At 42.4% G+C, this 20,241-nt stretch overlaps 1 protein-coding gene and 1 long non-coding RNA gene across 6 annotated transcripts in view; one reads left to right on the top strand and one right to left on the bottom strand.

The window, feature by feature from the left end:
• The window catches only part of LOC113586678 (serine/threonine-protein kinase MARK1-like), a 37,192-nt gene extending 18,361 nt beyond the window's left edge, over nucleotides 1-18,831 (top strand). Inside the window, exons 4-18 of one of the 5 annotated variants that reach the window (XM_027024988.3) lie at nucleotides 5,693-5,741; nucleotides 5,994-6,059; nucleotides 6,624-6,694; nucleotides 7,585-7,641; nucleotides 7,853-8,089; nucleotides 8,401-8,520; nucleotides 8,620-8,719; nucleotides 9,286-9,398; nucleotides 10,360-10,537; nucleotides 10,883-11,064; nucleotides 11,427-11,515; nucleotides 12,057-12,212; nucleotides 12,733-12,984; nucleotides 14,270-14,314; nucleotides 15,372-18,831. In XM_027024988.3, coding sequence (XP_026880789.2) covers nucleotides 5,693-5,741; nucleotides 5,994-6,059; nucleotides 6,624-6,694; nucleotides 7,585-7,641; nucleotides 7,853-8,089; nucleotides 8,401-8,520; nucleotides 8,620-8,719; nucleotides 9,286-9,398; nucleotides 10,360-10,537; nucleotides 10,883-11,064; nucleotides 11,427-11,515; nucleotides 12,057-12,212; nucleotides 12,733-12,984; nucleotides 14,270-14,314; nucleotides 15,372-15,714 — 2,058 coding nt within the window. In that variant the 3' untranslated portion in view covers nucleotides 15,715-18,831. Of the gene's footprint in view, nucleotides 1-790; nucleotides 1,792-5,692; nucleotides 5,742-5,993; nucleotides 6,060-6,576; nucleotides 6,695-7,584; nucleotides 7,642-7,852; nucleotides 8,090-8,400; nucleotides 8,521-8,619; nucleotides 8,720-9,285; nucleotides 9,399-10,359; nucleotides 10,538-10,882; nucleotides 11,065-11,426; nucleotides 11,516-12,056; nucleotides 12,213-12,732; nucleotides 12,985-14,269; nucleotides 14,315-15,371 lie in introns of those variants that run through there. The other 4 variants (XM_027024989.3, XM_081714501.1, XR_014123829.1 and 1 more) reach the window with 4 other exon arrangements.
• LOC145657893 (uncharacterized) lies at nucleotides 1,959-7,111 on the bottom strand. Its single transcript, XR_014123831.1, has 3 exons — nucleotides 6,857-7,111; nucleotides 6,268-6,359; nucleotides 1,959-2,467 (listed from the first exon to the last, which is right to left on the bottom strand). It is a non-coding gene; the product is annotated as an uncharacterized LOC145657893 (long non-coding RNA).
• Nucleotides 18,832-20,241: the final 1,410 nt, after the last annotated feature.

A 20,241-nucleotide genomic window follows, 5' to 3' on the forward strand; every position in this document is an offset into this window, starting at 1 on the left:
GTGTGTGTGTGTGTGTGTGTGTGTGTGTGTGTGTGTGTGTGTGTGTGTGTATTCCGTTTTTTTTAATCTTAAATACCACGCACTGTATGCATAGGTTCTAAAGTTTTGGCAGACTCTACGGTCGTGACCCATCCACCAATTACGCATCAAGGTCATGTTCACAGGCCCAAGAGCAGCCTGCTTATGGCTGATGCACGGGATCACTCCCTGCTGCCTCCGGAGTGTGCCCAGCAGCCTGTGTGTGGTGTCCCAGCGCATTTAGGACTGCTTCCTTAAAAATAGTCGTCCCCCCCAATAGCCTCCCCCGCCACATCAGCCTCTTCTCAGCTTTTACCTCCCACGTGATACCGCCTCAGGGGGGAAAAAAACCCCCGACATGCTGCGAGAAGCTCGAGCAAACTCTGCCGTGGGTTTTACGAGCCATTTTTAGTGTAGGGGTTCCTGAGGGACGGTGGGAAATGGGTTAGAAGTGAAACATCAATGGGCTGTTCGCACTGCACTGTAGTTAAGCCATTGCTATATAACGTGTCCATGCCAATGGCACATTCACTAAGAATGGTGAAACGTAGCCGTGATGTTCAGGTGATGGCAGCACCTGCATCTGCTGGGTGCCTCATTTGGGATTTGCAGAGGTTGTTTTGGAAAGCAAGTTCAATCACTTTCACTGGGTGTCCCGTACAAATGACTTAGTGCTTCAAGGGCTATACACATCACTGTCCATTTTTGTAGATTATCAGCGATTTTGCCTCCGAGATCAAGTATGTAACACACAAATCTTTTTTTTTTTCAGGTAACATCTGAGAAGGTGGTACTGACTAGGAGGTGGGATTTCATAGCTAGCTCTCAGACATCTTTTATTATTACTGCATTACCATGCTGCTCTGAACCAAGTATGCTTCTCTCATACACAATTAAAAAAAAAAAACTAGTAGTTCCAAACAGTAATCAAGAAGGCTGGAACTATGGAATTGAGGCTAAACAATGAAATGATCCATGAAATGATCCATGAACATGGAAGCCTGCCTACGTTTTGTTTCAGCCAATGGCAGAAGCCCTTCTAAGGAGGAGCCTGTTTCTCTAATGGCTGCAGTTTTGAACTCCTTCAACCTGTCATTCAGCATTAGCCATTCAGGCATAAACATCAGCAGACCTTGGGAGCTTTTGTGAAGACAACATTTTGACTTTAAATAAGAGTATGGGCTAAATTAATGAATATAAATAATTTTAAAATAAATTATATAGTCATAGAGATGTAGGAGGAGCCTAGAGGAAAACACTGTAATGACAGATATCAGACATGATGAGGTCAAGGAAAGCAAAACAAATGTGGTTGCCATTTCATGGAAGAAAATTTTGAGGTAAATAGTTTGCAGAGAGTGTGGATAAAGTAAAAGACAGACAGCAAGGCTGTTATTTATAGGTGAGTTCTGACACACCACTCTGCCTCAGGGGTCTCTCTTTCTCTCTTTGTCCATATTTTCAATTTTCTGTTCACTCCCTACATCCACTCCTTACGTGGGAGTAAATAAAGCTCTTTTTTCTGCCCAGGTTTTTGTGTGTGTTTGTGTGTTAGTGCACATGATTCCTGCATCATTCACCCAATTGTGATGCATTTGAATGAAAACATTCTGATATGCTGCATTACAACCTCCCAATCTAGTGTGATGGAAAAACAGAGCCAAAAAAAAGTCCAGTTATGAAATGCACTGTGTGTGTGTGTGTGTGTGTGTGTGTGTGTGTGTGTGTGTGCGTGTGCATGAGTGTGTGCATAAGAGACAGAAAGCGAGAGACAGACCGTTGTGGATGTACTGTCTATTTACATTACTATTTACTGTTCGGATTTAGTGAATTATAATTAACTTTGTTCTCACTTACTTGTAAACCTTTTTATATAGACCAAAAACCGAAGAGCCTGTGAAGGTGTATTTTGCACAAAATGCTTGTTTATTTGGTGACAATTGACAAACACCCTGCAGAAATACATTTACAATTTTTTTTACTGTATAACCTCAATCAGGGATTGCTGAATCAACCTTGGCTGCTCTGTGCCTCGTTTACTATAGCCCATGGGAGCTGGGTCTATTGTATCTGTTGTTTATCTGAATGCCACCGCTGTTTCATTAATAATAACCAGCCTGTCCATAATTCTTGATTGGGACTTTAACTGTGAAAAATACAGAGGCTGTGATTCTGAAGCAGGCATTCTTTTTCTGTGTGTGTGTGTGTGTGTGTGTGTGTGTGTGTGTGTGTGTTGCAAAAGTATTGCAGAAGGCCTGTCATTCACATGCTTCTGCACAGTATTTATAGATATGTACCCTGTGTGTGTGTGTATGTGTACATATCCTTGTGTGTCTACTTTTTTTATCATTACTTCCTTTGTTAATAAAAATGTGAAGAATTTTTGCACATTGTTGCAGGCAGTGTCTGGGTCAGTCATATTTTCAGGAGTCCATCACAGAGTTGACGGCTGAAGATGTCAAATAAGATTGTACAAATCAATGAAAATGACATTCATCTATCAGTTACCTTTGTGTACAAATACCTAGTACTTTTGCATTTTTTAAAAGTGAAATTGTAATTGTGTATTAGAATGGATAATAATATTTGTAAAGAATACTGATAAAGCACTGATATTGTCTGAAAAGGTGAACAATGTTTACAGGACTGATATAGTTCTCTTTAAATCAGGGAACGGATATAATGCTGCAATTAAACTTATGTACTACAGTTTCATAAATTCCATCTTTAATGTTTGATAGTAGGAGCATTGAAGGACTTCAGGATGACAAAGAGAAATGTGCAAGCATGTGTTGTCAAGGAACAGTGTCCATGCACGTCATAGAGCAGTGTGCACGCACGTGTTGTCATAGAGCAGTGTGCATGCACGTATTGTCATAGGGCAGTGTGCACGCACGTATTGTCATAGGGCAGTGTGCATGCACGTGTTGTCATAGAGCAGTGTGCCCACACTTGTTGTTATAAAGCAGTGTGCATGCACGTGATGTCATGGAGCAGTTTGTCCGCACGTGTTGTTATAAAGCAGTGTGCACACACGTGTTGCCACATTGGAAAGCTCAGTGATCAGAAACACCTGACTGCTGCCTAAGATGGTCATTTTAAGAATGCTGGTCATTATGAAGTCCAAAAGGCTAATATGGATTCCAGTCCAAGCAAGTCAGAATCAATTAGTGTGGCTAGTTACATATGCAAATCAGACCAGCCAATTATTTTAGGTTCAAACCAGTTTTTTAAAATCTTTTGTTTAAGCATTTTCTGTCTCTTCTTCTCTCCTTTCCTAATGCATATGTCTCTTGTGATCCTCCTTGTCTGTGGTGACATTTAGAACACACTTTGGGAGATGCGTAGGAACAATCATTCACCACACACACATGCACACTCATACATATACACACACAAACACAGAGAGTGTGCAGAGAGAGTGGGAACACTTCTGTTTTTCAGGAAAGCCATCATAAGCAGTGCTATAGCCACAGAAACACTTTTTTGCTACTAATACTATTAACGTGTAAATGTTTAACCGTGTGTGTGTGTGTATGTGTGTGTGTGTGTGTGTGTGTGTGTGTGTGTGTGTGTGTGTGTGTGTGTTAAACATTCACAAATTAATAGTATTATCTGGCACATATTCCTGAAAGGGCACATTCATCACTTACCTCACAAATTGCGTTCAATGCATATTGTAATTTAAACCTTAATCCCAAGGCATCAAAATGTAAAATGTCTGAGTAGATATAAGTGGAGATACTGTGGTTTTTAAAAGTTGCAAGACACATAATGATGGCTCATAAAGAAGCAGTAAATGTAATGTAAAAGTGAGTATGGCATTTAGCTGTTAGAGTTGTCAGTGAGTAACTGGATAGTGAGAAATTGTCTTGCATTGCAACACTCTCTGATCTTCATAACAATAAAAAACAATAATCTGTCATAACAATAAAAAAAACTTATTGTCAGTTATTTAAATAACATTTAAACATTTTACTCATTTAGCTGAGTAAGTGGTTTAAATAATTAAAGGTATTCATGGGGAAAGTATAGTTGCAAAATCTTTATCTGAAAGGTCTGAAGTCTGGGATGTCTTTGGTGGGGTTCAGGTTGGGTGACGGACTTGGCCTTTAAAAGAAGTTTGTTTTTTTATTTTTAGCCCTGGAAAAACTCCACAGTTGCTTTAGCAGAATGGCTAGGGTCATAGTCCTGCTGCAAGATGACTGTTCAGTAAGTTCAGAATTCACCATGCTATTTAGTGAGTTCAGAATTCACCATGCTATTTAGTGAGTTCAGAATTCACCATGCTATTTAGTGAGTTCAGAATTCACCCTTGCTATTTAGTGAGTGCAGAATTCACCCTTGCTATTTAGTGAGTGCAGAATTTACCATGCTGTTCAGTGAGTGCGGAGTTCACCCTTGCTGTTCAGTGAGTGCGGAGTTCACCCTTGCTGTTTAGTGAGTGTGGAGTTCACCCTGAAGCTACTGCCATCTGGTAGTCTGCTTTACTGGCACTGACACTTCTTTGGTGCTATTTTTGAGTGAAAACAGCATCCATATGCAACTGACACATCTAAAATGAACTCTAGACCTTTTTAGCTTTCTTCTGCATGTAGAATATTATACAACTAGTCAGGAAAAAACTAAATACACTACTGAAATCATATACAGTTTAATGCATTATATTAAGATTCGTTGAAACTCCTAAGAGGCCATTGCAGTTTGCTCTGATAGGATGACATATATGCCATCCAATATAAAGAACTGGAATAGGTGCACATGTGTACTACGAGTTCTCGTGCCCTGCCGTGTCGGGAGGGATATGTCAATTCCTCCCCTTATCCGTACCCTATAGGAATTTCCCAGTCCTTGTCGCACATGGGCTGGTCCCGGCACTTTCAGAAATCCTGTTACACTGATGAGCTCAGCCTCCTATTCTAGGTCTTCACGGCTGTTCCACAGCTGTTCCATGGCTGTCCTGTTCTAGTTCACTTCTCACTGAATTCCCTCCTGGTTTTGGGCTGAGCTCCTTTTGGGTCTGCCTCAGAGTTTGCTCATTGTACATCTGTCATGGCGATGCCGCTGGCTGAAGGCAGAAGCTTGTAGCGATCTCATGAAGCAGGGGAGGATGGTTTGGTGCACAAGTTTGTGCACAAACTTGAGGAAGCTGCTTCTCAGGTTTTTTGTACATATGCCAGTGTTTGTATGCTGCTGACTTGTGTGTTTCTGACTTACGACTGGTAAGGAGGAGAAATGTGTCCCATCAAAGCCAAAAGTGTTCTCCAGTTCTCTTAGACATGTTTTAGACACTGATCGTTTTGATTCTTTTAGTCTGTGAAGTGTTTAAAGGTTTAACTGAGAATAATGAACATCAGCACAGCATTGAGAAGGTTATCCATTAGGCCTGGTTTGATATTTCTATGTGGTTGGTATAGTGTAGTGGGCTCCTGTGGGATCATCAGGGCTCTATCCCGATATGGGGAAGTGTTCTATGCTCTACCAATAAGGGTCCTTGGGCAAGACTCCTAACACTATATTTGCTTACCTTGTAAGTTCCTCTGGGTAAGAGTGTCTACCAAATGTGTAAACTGTAAATTTAGATTTAAATTAATCAGTTCCACCCCTTATCACAGACTTTATTTCTTGCAGTACAATGACAACAGTAGTAATTTTTCATTGTTTGTTCCAACAGCTCTTTAGAGAAGTCCGAATAATGAAGGTATTGAATCATCCAAATATAGGTATGTACATTACACGTGTGAGACATAAGTGGTTTGATTGAGCTGCTTGTACTATAGTTCTGTACCCAAAGTGATGTATAGTACTAGATCCTGGTTATCTTCAGTTTTATGACTGTACGTTTTATAGGGTGATCAGAACAAATAATTTTAATTAGTCCTTTGTTAAAATTGCAAGCTTTTGCATTTAATTGCATTTCTTTGGTTGATCTCTTTCATGCATATAAAATATATCTTTTTCCTCAAATCTTGCAGTGAAGTTGTTTGAAGTAATTGAAACGGACAAGACACTTTATCTAATAATGGAATATGCCAGTGGAGGTGAGTTTATGCATTTGTATTTTATGCATTTGTACTCTGTATTTTAAGTATGCCAATCATTTATTACAGGGAATAAATATTTATAGCTTCAGTATTTTGTGTTCTCAAAAGCATTTATAAACCTGTCCAATCACTGCAGATCTGACACCAACCACTAAGTCTCCCAGACTTAGATTAAGACTGTATAGAATTTCCAGTCGCGACTCACCATTGGCACTGCAGTTTAGTCCAGAGCTTAATCCATGTCCAGGAAACCAGGCCTGAGGTTCCCATCCAAATCCTCATTGTGCATTGTGGAATCTGAAGCAGGGGGTTCAAGAAGATTCCACTTTCAAGCGTCAAATGACTTGAAAGACTTGTAGACATGCAGACGTTGCTCCCCCAGATTAGTAGAATTATTGTGCAACTGGGATGGTATCTATTATAAACACTGAACTGCAGAAATAATTTCATATGAATAAACCAAAAGAAAACTACCTATTCCTTTTTTTCCTTAAAACTGTATTGACCCCTGGAGGCCCCTGAGTGCTTTGGCATTGGCCTCCATATGCTTCTCTGTTCTAGGCGAGGTGTTTGACTACTTGGTGGCCCATGGCAGGATGAAGGAGAAAGAAGCCAGGGCAAAGTTTCGGCAGGTAAGTGTGTGTGTGTGTATGTCTGTTACAACATACAGATCCACTTACAGCAGCAAGCATGGCCTTTTAATGAGACTTTCTCGCTCTAGGCTGACCTCTAGTGACACTAACACAAATGTGCTCCAGTTTAAAGAGATGCAGAAAAAGCAGTTGGTCACTCACATGGCTTGTCTTCTGCCTTTTGGGGTCAGTCATTAGCCACAGACCCGCGGCTCGGCGTGAGCCTGCGTGGCTGCCGCTTCCTCTGCTGTGGCAGCTCTGTTCCTTGTGACTCATGGAATCATTAGTCAGTGTGCGCAGAGGAAACGTGAGTCGGTCGTGCGTGAAACTGTCCGTGACGGGCAGCAGTTAGCCTTAATAAGGACAGTGAATGAGCCTGGGGCAGGGTGTGCAGGTGTGGTTTTGTGTGTGTGTGTGTTTGTGTGTGTGTTTGTGTGTGTGTGTGTGTGTGTGTGTGTGTGTGTGTGTGTGTGTGTGTGTGTGTGTGTGTGTGTGTGTGTGTGGATCTGCCACACACCCCCTCCCTCCACACACACTCACTCACACACACACACACACTCATAATCTCTCTCATGCTGTACACAGCAGCAACAGCTGATCTCTGTGTTGTGAGCGTTTGCTAACTGACCTTTTCAGTGTAATTCTCTAGGTTTTGAATACTAACTGTTGCCTTGCACCAGACACCCAAATACTCCATGCTTCTTATAGCCTCACAGAAAAGATGGTAATAGGAGCTCTAATGTAACAGACCACTAGTATTCCATATGCCACATCACTTTTGTGTCTCATTTCACTACAAGCAACATTTTGCAACAGCCTGATATCTGTCCTTGATATCTGGGATGCCCTTCAGATTAAGTTGCTATAAATGTGTTTCTGGTGTATTTCAGATCGTATCTGCAGTGCAGTACTGCCATCAGAAGAGAATAGTGCATAGGGATCTGAAGGTGAGTTTTAGCTATGTTTGTATTGTACAAGATGCATATAAAATACAAAATCTAATTCTGCTGTGCAAGACTGGTATAATGTGCTGCTAGGTTGTTTTAGAACACATAGTAGGCAGAACACTGCTAGCATGAGCAGCCGGATTCAGCATGCTTTTGAGGTCAGCAAGCAACCCTCCCACCACCATACTTCCTTTTCTCCTTCATCGCCAAGGCGGAGAACCTGCTGCTGGACGCCGACATGAACATCAAGATTGCCGACTTCGGCTTCAGCAACGAATTCACGGTGGGCAGCAAGCTGGACACATTCTGCGGCAGCCCACCCTACGCTGCGCCCGAGCTCTTCCAGGGCAAGAAGTATGACGGGCCCGAGGTGGACGTCTGGAGCCTGGGGGTCATCCTCTATACACTGGTCAGCGGCTCGCTGCCCTTTGATGGACAGAATCTGAAGGTCAGCTCCATGCTTCACCTCAGGTTTCTCAATCTGTGCTGAGGCTTAGATGTGGAGTGTGTTTGTATGTATGCATGTGTGTCTGCATGTGTGTAGGTTTGCGTGCATATCTTTGTGTCTGTGGGAGTGTCTGTGTCTGTGGGAGTGTCTGTGTCTGTGTGTGGGGATGTGTCTGTGTGTGTTTGTGTATATGTGTGTGTCTGGCTTTGTGGATGTGTCTATGGATGGATGGATGTGTGTGTGTGTGTGTGTGTGTGTGTGTGTGTGTGTGTCATGTACTCCTTCACCCCTCCCTCGGCCTTGTCCTTTAGGAGCTGCGAGAACGAGTGTTGAGAGGGAAGTACCGCATCCCGTTCTACATGTCCACTGACTGCGAGAACCTCCTTAAGAGGCTCCTGGTGCTGAATCCCGTCAAGCGCGGCAGTCTGGAGGTAGCTCACCAACTATCTCCCCCTCTCCAGATCCTCACGCTGCCCCAATGCCCACCTATGAGCAGCAGGTTTAACCTTGTGACTGGTCTGCTTCACTAGCAAATAATGAAGGACAGGTGGATGAATGTGGGCCACGAGGAAGAGGAGCTGCAGCCTTACTCAGAGCCACAGCCTGACTTCAACGACACCAAGAGGATTGGTGAGTGCCTCCCAAATGCCCCAACTTTTCAAGCAGACAATAAGCACTGTTAATCAATAGAGTAACACAGCCACTGTCTGTTCATGCTGAAAGGAAACATTCTTTTCAAAAAAATGACTCCCAGACATTTAAAACCTTGTAGTTCCTGTGAAATCCATTTGTATCAACAAAAAGCACTGAATAGTCTGGGAATGTCTAAAAATTCAATTTAACAAGGTTTGTGCAACTAAGAGCAGAGGGGCGCTTTGAAGTTTTTTTTGCTGGTGCTGCATGATTGCCAAATTCAAGAGATTATATTAAACCTCATTTATTGTCAGTAAGGTCAAAATGGAGTGTTTTCACAATCTTCCAATCAGCATGGGTGTTGTAATCTTCTGGCCTACCTTTTTCTTCAACACTGGCCCAGAGGCTGCTAATGCTGCTTCTCTTATCACATTTAAAGGAATGCTTCTAAAATTCCTGCATTTTGGGTGACATATTCCATTAAGGTTGTGGTTCTGGGTAGAGGATTCCTTAAAATGGCACTCTCTCCCCCGAGCTCATCTTAGTTTGGTGTTTTTCCTCAGAGCTGATGGTGACTATGGGATTCCCCAAGGATGAGATCACAGAGGCCCTCATGGGACAAAAGTATGATGAGGTCATGGCCACTTATCTCTTATTGGGCAGAAAACTTCCAGAGGTTAGTGTGCACCAGAAAGGCAGTGTGTACACTATCACTGCAGTAATGACAGCTTCACATACTACGACCTTGTACGTTCAGTTTGCTGCTGGTTTACATGTTGAGGCCTCTCTCACGGCTAGTCAAGAAGTTGTCTGAAATGCATCAAACGGCCAAAGCACACTCAGACCTTTATATTAAGGACATAGTTCAGACGAAGAATGCTAACATAGTTGGCGAGGAGGAAAAGCTGGCCTAATGTCGTTGGTTAGCATACAGCTACATAGAGCGCTAGATGTTTAGTTTGACCAAGCCTTCAAGAACGGCTTAATAGCCCCCATCATTTAAAACAGTTGCGATAAGCTGTGTCTCAGCAGGCCTGCCTGGCTGGGTGTTTTGTGTTGTATCTTAGTCTGAGCAAGCTCAGTGAAGTGATGATAGTAGCAGTGTACAAAAATGCACTATTGATTTCCAGGGAGAGTCAAGTCCTCTCTGCGCATACTCCTGCTTGCTAGAGGCAAAGTGTTACAGCTCAGGATGGATCGCATTTAGGCATTGTTCTTATAGAGAAAGATTAATTCATTCATTCATTCAGTGAGTGAGTAATATATTTGTTGACTGACACACTGATAGATGAACAGAAGGGAATAAAAATGCATGGACAGACTAAAATATAAATAGATTTTCAGGTCTGTGGTCCTGCCGGTTAACATAAAATGTTGCTGCTGTGGCCTCCTGTTGTTATCAGGTGTTATCTAACAGCTTCCATATGCTGTATCAAGTCATTGCCAAGAGCACCAGTGCCAGGTGCTGCCCTGCAACTGCCTATCACTTATTCATTATGCTTGGCTGGCAGTGTCCCCCACAGATCTTGGAGTTTCACTTTTCACCCCATCAACACAAATATACTAGTGCTTCTTCAATTAAGTGATTTTATATGAATGCTTATAGTTTAAGTTTTTCATTGTCTTGTTCTTTTTAGTTTGAAGGCAGTGAGTCTCTGTCCAACAGTAACCTGTGTCCCAGGCCCCGCCCCACCAGTGACATCAACAGCAGCACGAGCCAATCCCCTGCTCACTCCAAGGTCCAGCGCTGCATATCAGCCAATCAAAAGCAGCAGCGGCGGTTCAGTGATCATGGTGGGGATGACATACAGCCAAGTAAAGTAACAAAGTCCTAGTTCCCTCTCCAGCTCTCTGTGTGCGGTCACAGTGTGCTTGGCACCCCCTGCTGGCTGACTGCCTGCCTTACAGCATGAGGAGGGAATGGCTTTAAAGTATGCTAGCTTAGCTTGGCTTTCAATTATTTTAATATTTCATCTCTTTTAATGAATAATTGAGCCTTAAGTCTGTAAGCGGCTGCTCTCCTATGAATTCGCATGCGAGTTCTGGTACGTGAAAGTGTGTAGACTATTGCTCAAACTTTTTGTTTAAAATTATTTTATGTATCTAGCATGCCATAGGGCTAGATTTCACATGCATTTCCATATATGCGTGTCACCCCAGTGGGTCCCCCCGTCCCGCCAGCCATGGGCTACACCAAGCGCGCCCCAGCTAGTGGTGTGGAGAGCGAACAGAAGGATGAATGGGACAGCTCACGCAAACTGCTTGGCTCCGCCCCCAAGGCCGACGCACCGCCGTCACCCCTGGCTGCGCAGGATAGGAGGAAGACAGCTGCCGGCGCCGGAGTAAGAGCCCCCGCAGTCTGGCCACAATCCAGGCCTAATTCATGCCAGCACACTAGCCCCAGTTACCCAAGACACAGCACTTACACAAGCTCGCCAAGCCATCCAATACTCACCAGTCAGCAGTTCTTTATTAACCTTTTTCCTCTTGCCACTTTCTTCTGTCTCCTCTCTCTCTTTCTTTCTCTCTCTCGCTGTCTTCACTGCCTTCTCTCTCTCTGACCTCCGCACCCTGATCACAGTCCCTCTTAACCTGCCACGTGGCTGTTCAGACCTCGTTAGGCAGCAGGGAGCAGGGAGGCCCATGACCCTATCCCAATGGCATGACATTAACTCCCTTTCGCTCCCCTCTGCCACTTTTGTAGACGAATGGAGGCATGGCTCGCAGGAACACGTATGTGTGTGAGCGCTCAGCCGACCGCCACTCAGCCGTCCCCAACGGCAAAGACAGCAGGTTAGCATCCTCCCCTTGTCTCCTGTGCTTCAGCCAGAGCATCAATAATGCAGAAACTTTGTATGTGCTGTTTGTATTGTCTTTCGTTTCCATGGTGCCCTGTGCCATGTGTTCTTTGTTTCTCTTTTGTTCATATGCCATGTGCCATTATCCCTGTAATTATTATTCCCATAATTGTAATCAGGCGTTCCTTGTTTCTTCTTCGTTTCTCTATATTAGTCATAAGTATCTCATCTTCTCTCTTCCCTGATGTTTATATGTATTTTGAAATCCAGTAACTCCTGTCTTTTGATTTGCAACCTTGTTGGATTTGGTTTCGGTTCTGTCTTTCTTATGAAATAAACCCGGCTCGCACATGTATCCTGCCTCGTGTCTCGCCTCTGACATGTCACACAAATAAGATGATATGGATGTCCCAAAATACTTTATTAGCTGAAAGACAGGGAAGATTAAGTAGTTCATACCAGCCACCCTGCATCATAGTGTGTTGGCCTTTGTCTAGCCCATTTCCCTCTGTTACTTCCCACTCTCTACCACCTAGCCTGACTGAGGTCTCTGGCAGCGCCGTGTCGGCTGGCGTCACGGCGACGGCCCTGGCGTCTGCCAGGCCACGACACATCAAGTGCATGTCCGCCTCCAGCTCCTCTTCCAAAACTGTCCTGCCCCCGATAGAGGACAACAGCGAGTACAAGGCAAGGTAAGGGAAGCCCGTGGATGCCCAGCACGTGAGCTGCTGCACGTGAGCTGCTGCACGTGAGCTGCATGAGCCACCTTTGCCTTTTTGCTTGTGGATAATCTCTTATGTTGATGCAGTGTTAGTCCTTCCAGGGGTTGCTGTATGTGTTTCACATTTGTAGCACTGGGCCATGCTAGCAAACAGGCCCAGCAGAAAAGTAGCTTATTGCAGTGCTAAGTGTCTCAGGCTCTATGGATAAGAAGCTTTTGCATGTTGCATGTTTTTCATTTTGAAATATTGATGCTAATTTTTAATTTTTAATTTATTTTGAGTGATGCTAATGAAAATATGTTTTGGTGCTTGGTAAGTAGGCGAGGCAGACTGACACGGTCTAAGGCTCTTCAGTGGAAAACAGGCCTCTGAGCTTCTGCTTCTTATGTAGTTTAGCAGTAATGTGCTGTAGTTGTGATGCCAAATGCCTGCTACAGACGCCATTAACTCATCACCACACCCTGACTTCCCTCCCCCGGCTGTGTTCCAGTTCCAGCCCACGTCCTCCTTCCACATCGCCGTCGGCGCACAGCATCAGCACCCCGGAGCGCACACGCTTCCCGCGTGGCACCACCAGCCGCAGCACATTCCACGGCGCGCAGCTGCGTGACCGCCGCAGCGCCACGTACAATGGGCCGCCTGCCTCGCCAACACTCTCGCACGACACGGGCGCGTTGGCACCTGCTCGCAGGGGCACCTCCACGGGCATCATCAGCAAGATCACCTCCAAGTTTGCACGCAGGTCAGTGCCAGCTGCGGCTCGAGCCGCTGCGCGATGATGATGGAGATTGCGCTTCCGCCCGCACCGTGTGCTCGTGCATTGAGCCAGCCATCGTTCCTGCTCCACCTCTTGCACATTCCTAAAGGCTTAAAGGCAGTACTTCACACAATGCTAATATGGGTAGAGGGCGCCACCTAGTGCTATTGTACTTGCATAATGCTAATTACAGCTCAAGTATGTCTTTAGCAACATAATGCTAATTAGCCATTCCACATCTTCTTTTATCAATAAAATAATTTGCATTTTTGAATGAAGTATTCCTTTAATCACAATTAAAAACACCATCACAGCCATTCAACTCCAAATTAACAAATTCATAAATAAATTGTACTGGCCAAATTTTTTGCCACATGGTTGTTAAAAAGTATTGCAGTTTATTACTCATACTAGCTAGCCCCCCAGGACTATAGAGAGTTATTATATCATGAACATTAATAGCCTTTTCCACCTTTATGGAAGGTAGCTTGTTTTTCTTCTTTGTACATCTGAAGTGCAATTGGACATGCTGAATTCTGAACCTGCACAAGGTACTATTAGTATATAGAATAATAATAATATACAAATAATGTAGGAGTACAATATATGATCAGTAATAGGATATCAGTACCTGATCAGTACTAGATGTCAGAGTGGCAGAGATGGGCTTCAGCGCGTTCTTGCAGAGGGCCCTTACCGCCCCCTGTTTCCTTCTGTTCTAGAGCTCTTTCTTTCAGGATTTCCAGGAGGTAGGCAGCTAATATGAAATGTTCCCTGCCTCATTTACACACAGTCTGCCCAAACCTGTTTGAATTAAACCCTACTTTGTTCTCTTGGTTTTTAGTATAATCCCCTACAGACTTAGGCTCTTACCTCCTGTACGCACCAAACGCAACATGAACATGTTACCCGGCATGTAGCCAAAAAGCCCATTCCAGTCTGCACGGTTAGTGGCCTGACCAGACAGGCTCAATAGTGGACCTCCCCTGGGTGGCCCAGGGAAACGCCCAGATCACCCACCTCCTGTCACCCCTTACACCGCCCTGTTTTTGTTTGTTTGTTTGCTTTAAAGCACGGCATTTTACTCTGTAGAGCCATGCTACGAGAGACTTGGGAGGCATAGTCTTGAATGACCCCTGTGGATCTCTCTGTTTTGCACAGCGTGTGTGTGTGTGTGTGTGTGTGTGTGTGTGTGTGTGTGTGTGTGTGTGTGTGTGTGTGCCAGTGAAACCAGTATGGTGATAAATTGTATTTTCTGCTTGCTTTCGAGGGCACCGAGTGAAGGAGAGACCAGTGGCAAGACAGAAACACCAAGGTGAGGTTTTGGGAACATATGTGTGCAGAGCCACAGTGTTCGGTCAGTCAGATGTCTATAAAGAAATTCTGGAAAATCATATATGGTCTTTTATGTTTTACTGGTTTCAGTCATATGCTGGTCTCTATATATGAAATTGTACAGTATTGCCATTGTTGACAGAGATGGGACACTCCTGTTTGAGCTTATAGTGTTCTTAAAATTTTTCTTCATTGTATTTTAGTACATGCTTCTGTAGAATATTCAGTGCAGACTTGTCAGTCGAGGCGTTCAAAGTGGAGACCTGTGACTGTTTCATCTCTCATGTCATTCTACCAACACTTGCAATTACTTATCGTAGCCAATTAAATCTGTCATTTCACAAGGGGTTCCGTTCCCTTTTCTTTTACCATAAATGGAAATGTGTAGTTTACATCTAACTCTAAACTGTTGCTACATGATACTGTTGCTTCAGGTTAATAGGTTTGTGTTTACACTAACTAACTAGCTATATGGAAACATTTTGTGCCAAAAAACACAAAATATGCTAGCCTTTAAAGGTTTGCACCATTATGCAGTTATCTCTTATTCCTGCATCAATCAACGTATTGTCCCAATGGAGGACTAAGCAGGACGATGAGCAGATAATGTATGGTCAGTTGGTTCTCAGCAACAAAAGGAGTTGATGTGTAACTTAACTAGCTAGTTGAATGCTAACACTAAAGTTTTATATTTGGTAATAACTTTTCAATGTTTTCATTTATAACCTATAACACTACACATAGATATAGACTTGTGAGTTGTGTTTCAAAATTGGTTTTACTTTTACTAGTGATGCTAAACAAGGGGTTCTTCTATTCAATACTGGGCCCTAGGAATTTAATTCCCCAAACCGTCCACATTACACTTAAGACATAAACAAAACTCTTTTTTTGCCCCATGTCAGTGATAAATTACACCTCCTATAATATGTACCTCTTCTTGACAAACTGACCATATCTCATTAAAGTCAAATCTGTGTACTGCCTGCAGCAAAAAAGAGAGAGAACTCACTAACTCTCACCTTCCTTGCACGCAGGAGCACATCAGCCGAGTCGAGGGAGGAGGGCCGCGACTCCAAGCCGCGCTCCCTGCGCTTCACGTGGAGCATGAAGACCACATCATCTATGGAACCTGGCGACATGATGCGTGAGATCCGTAAGGTGCTGGACGCCAATGGCTGTGACTACGAGCAGCGCGAACGCTTCCTGCTCTTCTGCGTGCACGGCGATGCCCGCCAGGACAGCCTGGTCCAATGGGAGATGGAGGTGTGCAAGCTACCCCGCCTCTCACTCAACGGCGTGCGCTTCAAGAGGATATCGGGCACATCCATTGCCTTCAAGAACATCGCCTGCAAGATCGCCAACGAGTTGCAGCTGTGAGGCCAGGCTCATGGAACCCTGGGGGCATGTGGGCCCCACCCCCCCCACCCCTCCGGAGTGGGGCTGGGATGACACAGCTCTCGCAGGCTTGGGTTCGAGGACTGCAGTGGTAAGTGTCACATCTCCAGCAGCCAGACCTGCGGCACTATCCTAATAACACTGAGCGTTGGCAGCAAGAGAACACCGCCCAGCACTCATTCCACACCTGCACCATTAACTTTTAGTCCCAAAAATAGCATTGGGTCCGTCATCTTACAGTCTGATTAAAGTGGCAGACGATAGTATTTATCGGGTATGGACTGTAATTACATGTTGTGTGAGTGTGGCTCTCTCCCATTGGTATTTGGATGGGTGGGTGTGGGCGTCCTGTGCAACAGCCGCCATGTAGAATGTAGAGGGTACTGCTTTGTAAGTGTAGAGCTACCATTATGGCCAATCCATTGGAACATGAAAACCCTAAGCTCTAATTCACTAAACAACACTTCCTGCTCAACAATATTTAAAAATGCAGAAGCTCAATGAGCATGCCTGCAATGTTTTTTTTTCCTCACCTGCCTTTATAAAGGTATAGTTTTAATCAAAAATGTTAGCATTGCTAAAAATTAGTGAAGGTTAATACCCACCAGATCAGCATTATGCAAATATGATTAAGCTAATTTGTAGCTACTGGTTTTCACTGATTATTACGCATGATGGCATATATGAACAAATTAAAAGGTTCCAGGCATATATATACACCTGCAGGGGGTGCTATTGCCTGTCAGGAATGCCATTCTTCATTTACAAAAGCAAAATGTCAGAACAGCTGAGCTGTGGAGAACTCTAGCTGTATTTTATTTTTGAAAGCAAGGAACAATACTTTCAGTAAAATCAAGCGCTTGTACACTCGACTATAGTTGAGGTAAAGATATCTTCTCAATTACAGGACATTATTACTTGATTTTAAAAGGTGATAGCTTCATCCATTTCTCCCAGGAGACCCGTTTGCTGCACCTTTTAATACCTGATTTACATGAGTTTAATTCTGTTGGCTGAGCTACCAAATTACAATTGTTTCTGATGTGTACAGTTTAATATATAGACAGTCATTGCTCTTTGTCATTGGCTCTATGCTGTATTATATGATTATGCATTTACCATTTGCAGGTACTGTATGGATTGGGTTTGATTTCTGTACAGGAGAACAAAAACCTTGATGTTTCAGTACGATTTTACCATTTTAGTTGTTTCTTATTGTTACTGACATTGGTTAGAACCTTAACCATTGTTTTCTTATTGCTACTGACATCGGTTAGAACTTTAACCTTCGCTCTGTGAATTTTTTGTTAATCTCACATAAATGGTCGTTCTTAGATCAAGGTTTTATTTTAGGAACAGATCGTCCACTTGATTTTTTTTTTAAGACCGTTGGAATGGTCACGATGGATGATGCCAGGGGCATCTAAAATCAAATGGGAGCTGTGTCAGATAAATCATTTACATTTCAGAACAAGAATGAAATGCACTACATTCTGTATTTTTGCTGAGCAGAACTACTGAGTGGCACCAAGGCCTCCAGTATAATTGCACAAACTGGTAAAACGGTGGAAGATAGATCCACGTTGATATTTTGTGTGTGTGTGTGTGTGTGTGTGTGTGTGTGTGTGTGTGTGTGTGTGTGCGTGTGTGTGTGCGTGTGTGTGTATGTATGTAGTATGTATGTGTGTGTGTGTGTGTGTGTGTGTGTGTGTGTGTGTGTGTGTGTGTATATATATATATATATATATATATATATATATATATATATATATAATAGTTTTTAAAAAATCCCTTTTGTTGTAGCTTTTTAGACCACATTGTGATTGTACAGTTTATTTTGCTAATTTGTGCTGCATATATTTAGCACTTCTTGTATTTATTCCATTACACTACATCTGCATTGTGCTGCTTTGCATTCACTGTGTTTGATAAAAAAAGAAGAAAATAATTACATTTGTTTTTATTTTCTTTGTGGCTAGGTATGGGTAAAATATGTACTGTCACATTTTACATATATTTCTGTTTGACATTTTGTACTCAGTTCATTAACACATTTTGCTGCAGTCTTAGAATAGTTTGCATCTTTGCAACTATCACCAGTGTGAGTGAGTGAGCGAGTGACAATGAGAGACACACAATGAACAATTACAAATGTAAATTCCTGGAGATTAAGTTGGAATTGACCATCAGTGGGCTATTAAAGGTCAGGTTTGCTGTTTTTAAACCCATAATTTATTTAAATTGTTGTTCACCATCATTTGTAATTGCACAGAATGATAAACTCCCCAGTAGTGTCAGTACTTACAAACTTACAATTCATGCATTTCTCAGGCTTAAACCCAGTCCAGTGAGATATCATTTAAGCCTTCAAAAACCCGGATAAATCTCCCTTTCAAAAACAGGAAACAATTAAGTGTACTGAGGTCTGCATTTTTGTGTTTCATGTTTATTATTCAAAGCATGTTCTGAATAGTGAGCTTTAATATCACCTTATACATGTGCAGTTGCAACAGTACTTCAGAACCATTTGGTAACCTTTTCACATATCAATAATATGTGAGAGCAGACATGTCATTTCCATTTTATTTTTCTCTATTTATTTACTTATTGGTAGAACATTACACTAGACTATACTGTGAATACACAGAGAATTTTTGAAGGCTTAGACAACTAACATTTGACTGTGGTTAAGCCACTTGTGAATGGTATGTTTGTGAGGTTGTGCTGTGGATGCATATAAATTATGTGGGAAAAATTCAAAGGGATGAACATAGCAAACCTGTTTGTCAAATGCTTCTGGAAGGAGTTTCACTAGTACAGTATAATGGGTAATGCACTCTTAATTAATCTCATATGGATTTGAGAACGGCTATGAGCAATGTTGGACAGAATATATGAATGGGTCATCGAGGGTTTGATGCTCAGTCACAAACCAAGCAGGTCATATGATGAAGCTCTTGATGCAGAATGCTATGTTGCCACTAAAAAAGCTAATGAGATATTTTAAAAATCCATTCTGATATTCTTGTGTCTGCCGCTGTTGTTCAGGACCTCTGTTCAGGATCTCTGGTGCACAATATTAAACTTACTTGAATGAAATGTAATGTGCTAGTCTGTTCCTGAAGATATTTATATGCCTAGTTGATGTACGTTCAGGTGCTGGTCACTGCTCTTTAGTTTTGTGTGTTAACTAGAACCTTATCACGTGGAAATTACATTTCAAAACTTGATGTGTAAGTTTTCTGGACATTTTTTTTCCTCCATATAGTTTTTGTATGTTTGTGAAATGTGTACCTGCCATATTACATGCTACACCATGAAAACAGTTTTTTCAGTGTGTATGTCTGGAAACATAAATCTTACTTAACCTAACTTGTCTACTTTGGGAAAACACAGGTACAAGGGAACAGCGGAAACCGTGTAGCTGCAGTCCATACATTTTTTGCTGCTTCTATAACCAGAACCTTCCGAACAGCCATCAAATGTGCAAAACAATGGTCATAGCCCATCTAGCAGTGCTAGACCCTGTGTGAGCCAGGAGATGGGGATTCCCACACCACAGCTGTTGCAGATAGTTATGTGGGTCGTGACCTGAGCTGTGGAGCTGCTGTTAAATAGAAGCCAGCAGCCCTCCAATCAAAGATCCAATGTTCACAGAAGCCATCCACCCTGACAGACGCAAAGATTACATGTCAGGAAGAGAGGTATTTGATAGGGTTTTAGGTTAGGGTGATCATTTTGAAATTGTATCCATCTTCAAAGTGGAACTGATTTCAACCTTTTTCCAACCATTAAAACATTTTCTTCTTCTAAATGTTAGTTATTAGCAGTTCCCACTTCCTTTTATAGCTCTCCCTTATCATGAAATGAACAGGGAGAGAGAAAGGAACATTATGAAAAGGGACAAGGAGATAGAAAAAAACTAACCTTAATAACTAAGCCCACCCCATTCCATTTGAACATGGTCCCATTTCATGAAACCACATCTTCCAAATGAGATGATGTCAGAACAGTTTTACCAAATTAAGTAGATAACATTTATGTGCACTAATAATAATAAGTAAAAAAGCTCATGGAATCTGTATTTCATTTATACATGAGCCATATAGTCATTCACTTTTGAATGTCAGTCAAAAAGCTGATTATCTTCTTAAAAATCCTCATTTATGAAATAGAAGCAAGTCTTTATGCTTCCAGAAGTCTGTATACGTCCAAAACTAATACACCTCATTAAATATACACATCATCACACTCTAAGTACAGTACTTCCACTTCTGCCATGTGAACGTGAATTCACATGTTGATGGACTAGACAGTATATGTACATGTGATTCCCACATAAATAATTTATTTATAGACTACATGGAATCACTATGGTTGTGTTAAATATTAAAATGCCATTAATATATTATTGATATGTGTCATGAATATGATTTATAGTGGCAGCCAAATGCAACAACACTGTAACCTGTAGTAGTAAAACAAAGTATTGCAGTTTGAAAATTAAGG

The sequence above is a fragment of the Electrophorus electricus genome, chromosome 5 (genome assembly GCF_041902795.1).
Source record: "Electrophorus electricus isolate QZ-2024a chromosome 5, ASM4190279v1, whole genome shotgun sequence".
In the NCBI taxonomy this organism is placed as follows: Eukaryota; Metazoa; Chordata; class Actinopteri; order Gymnotiformes; family Gymnotidae; genus Electrophorus; species Electrophorus electricus.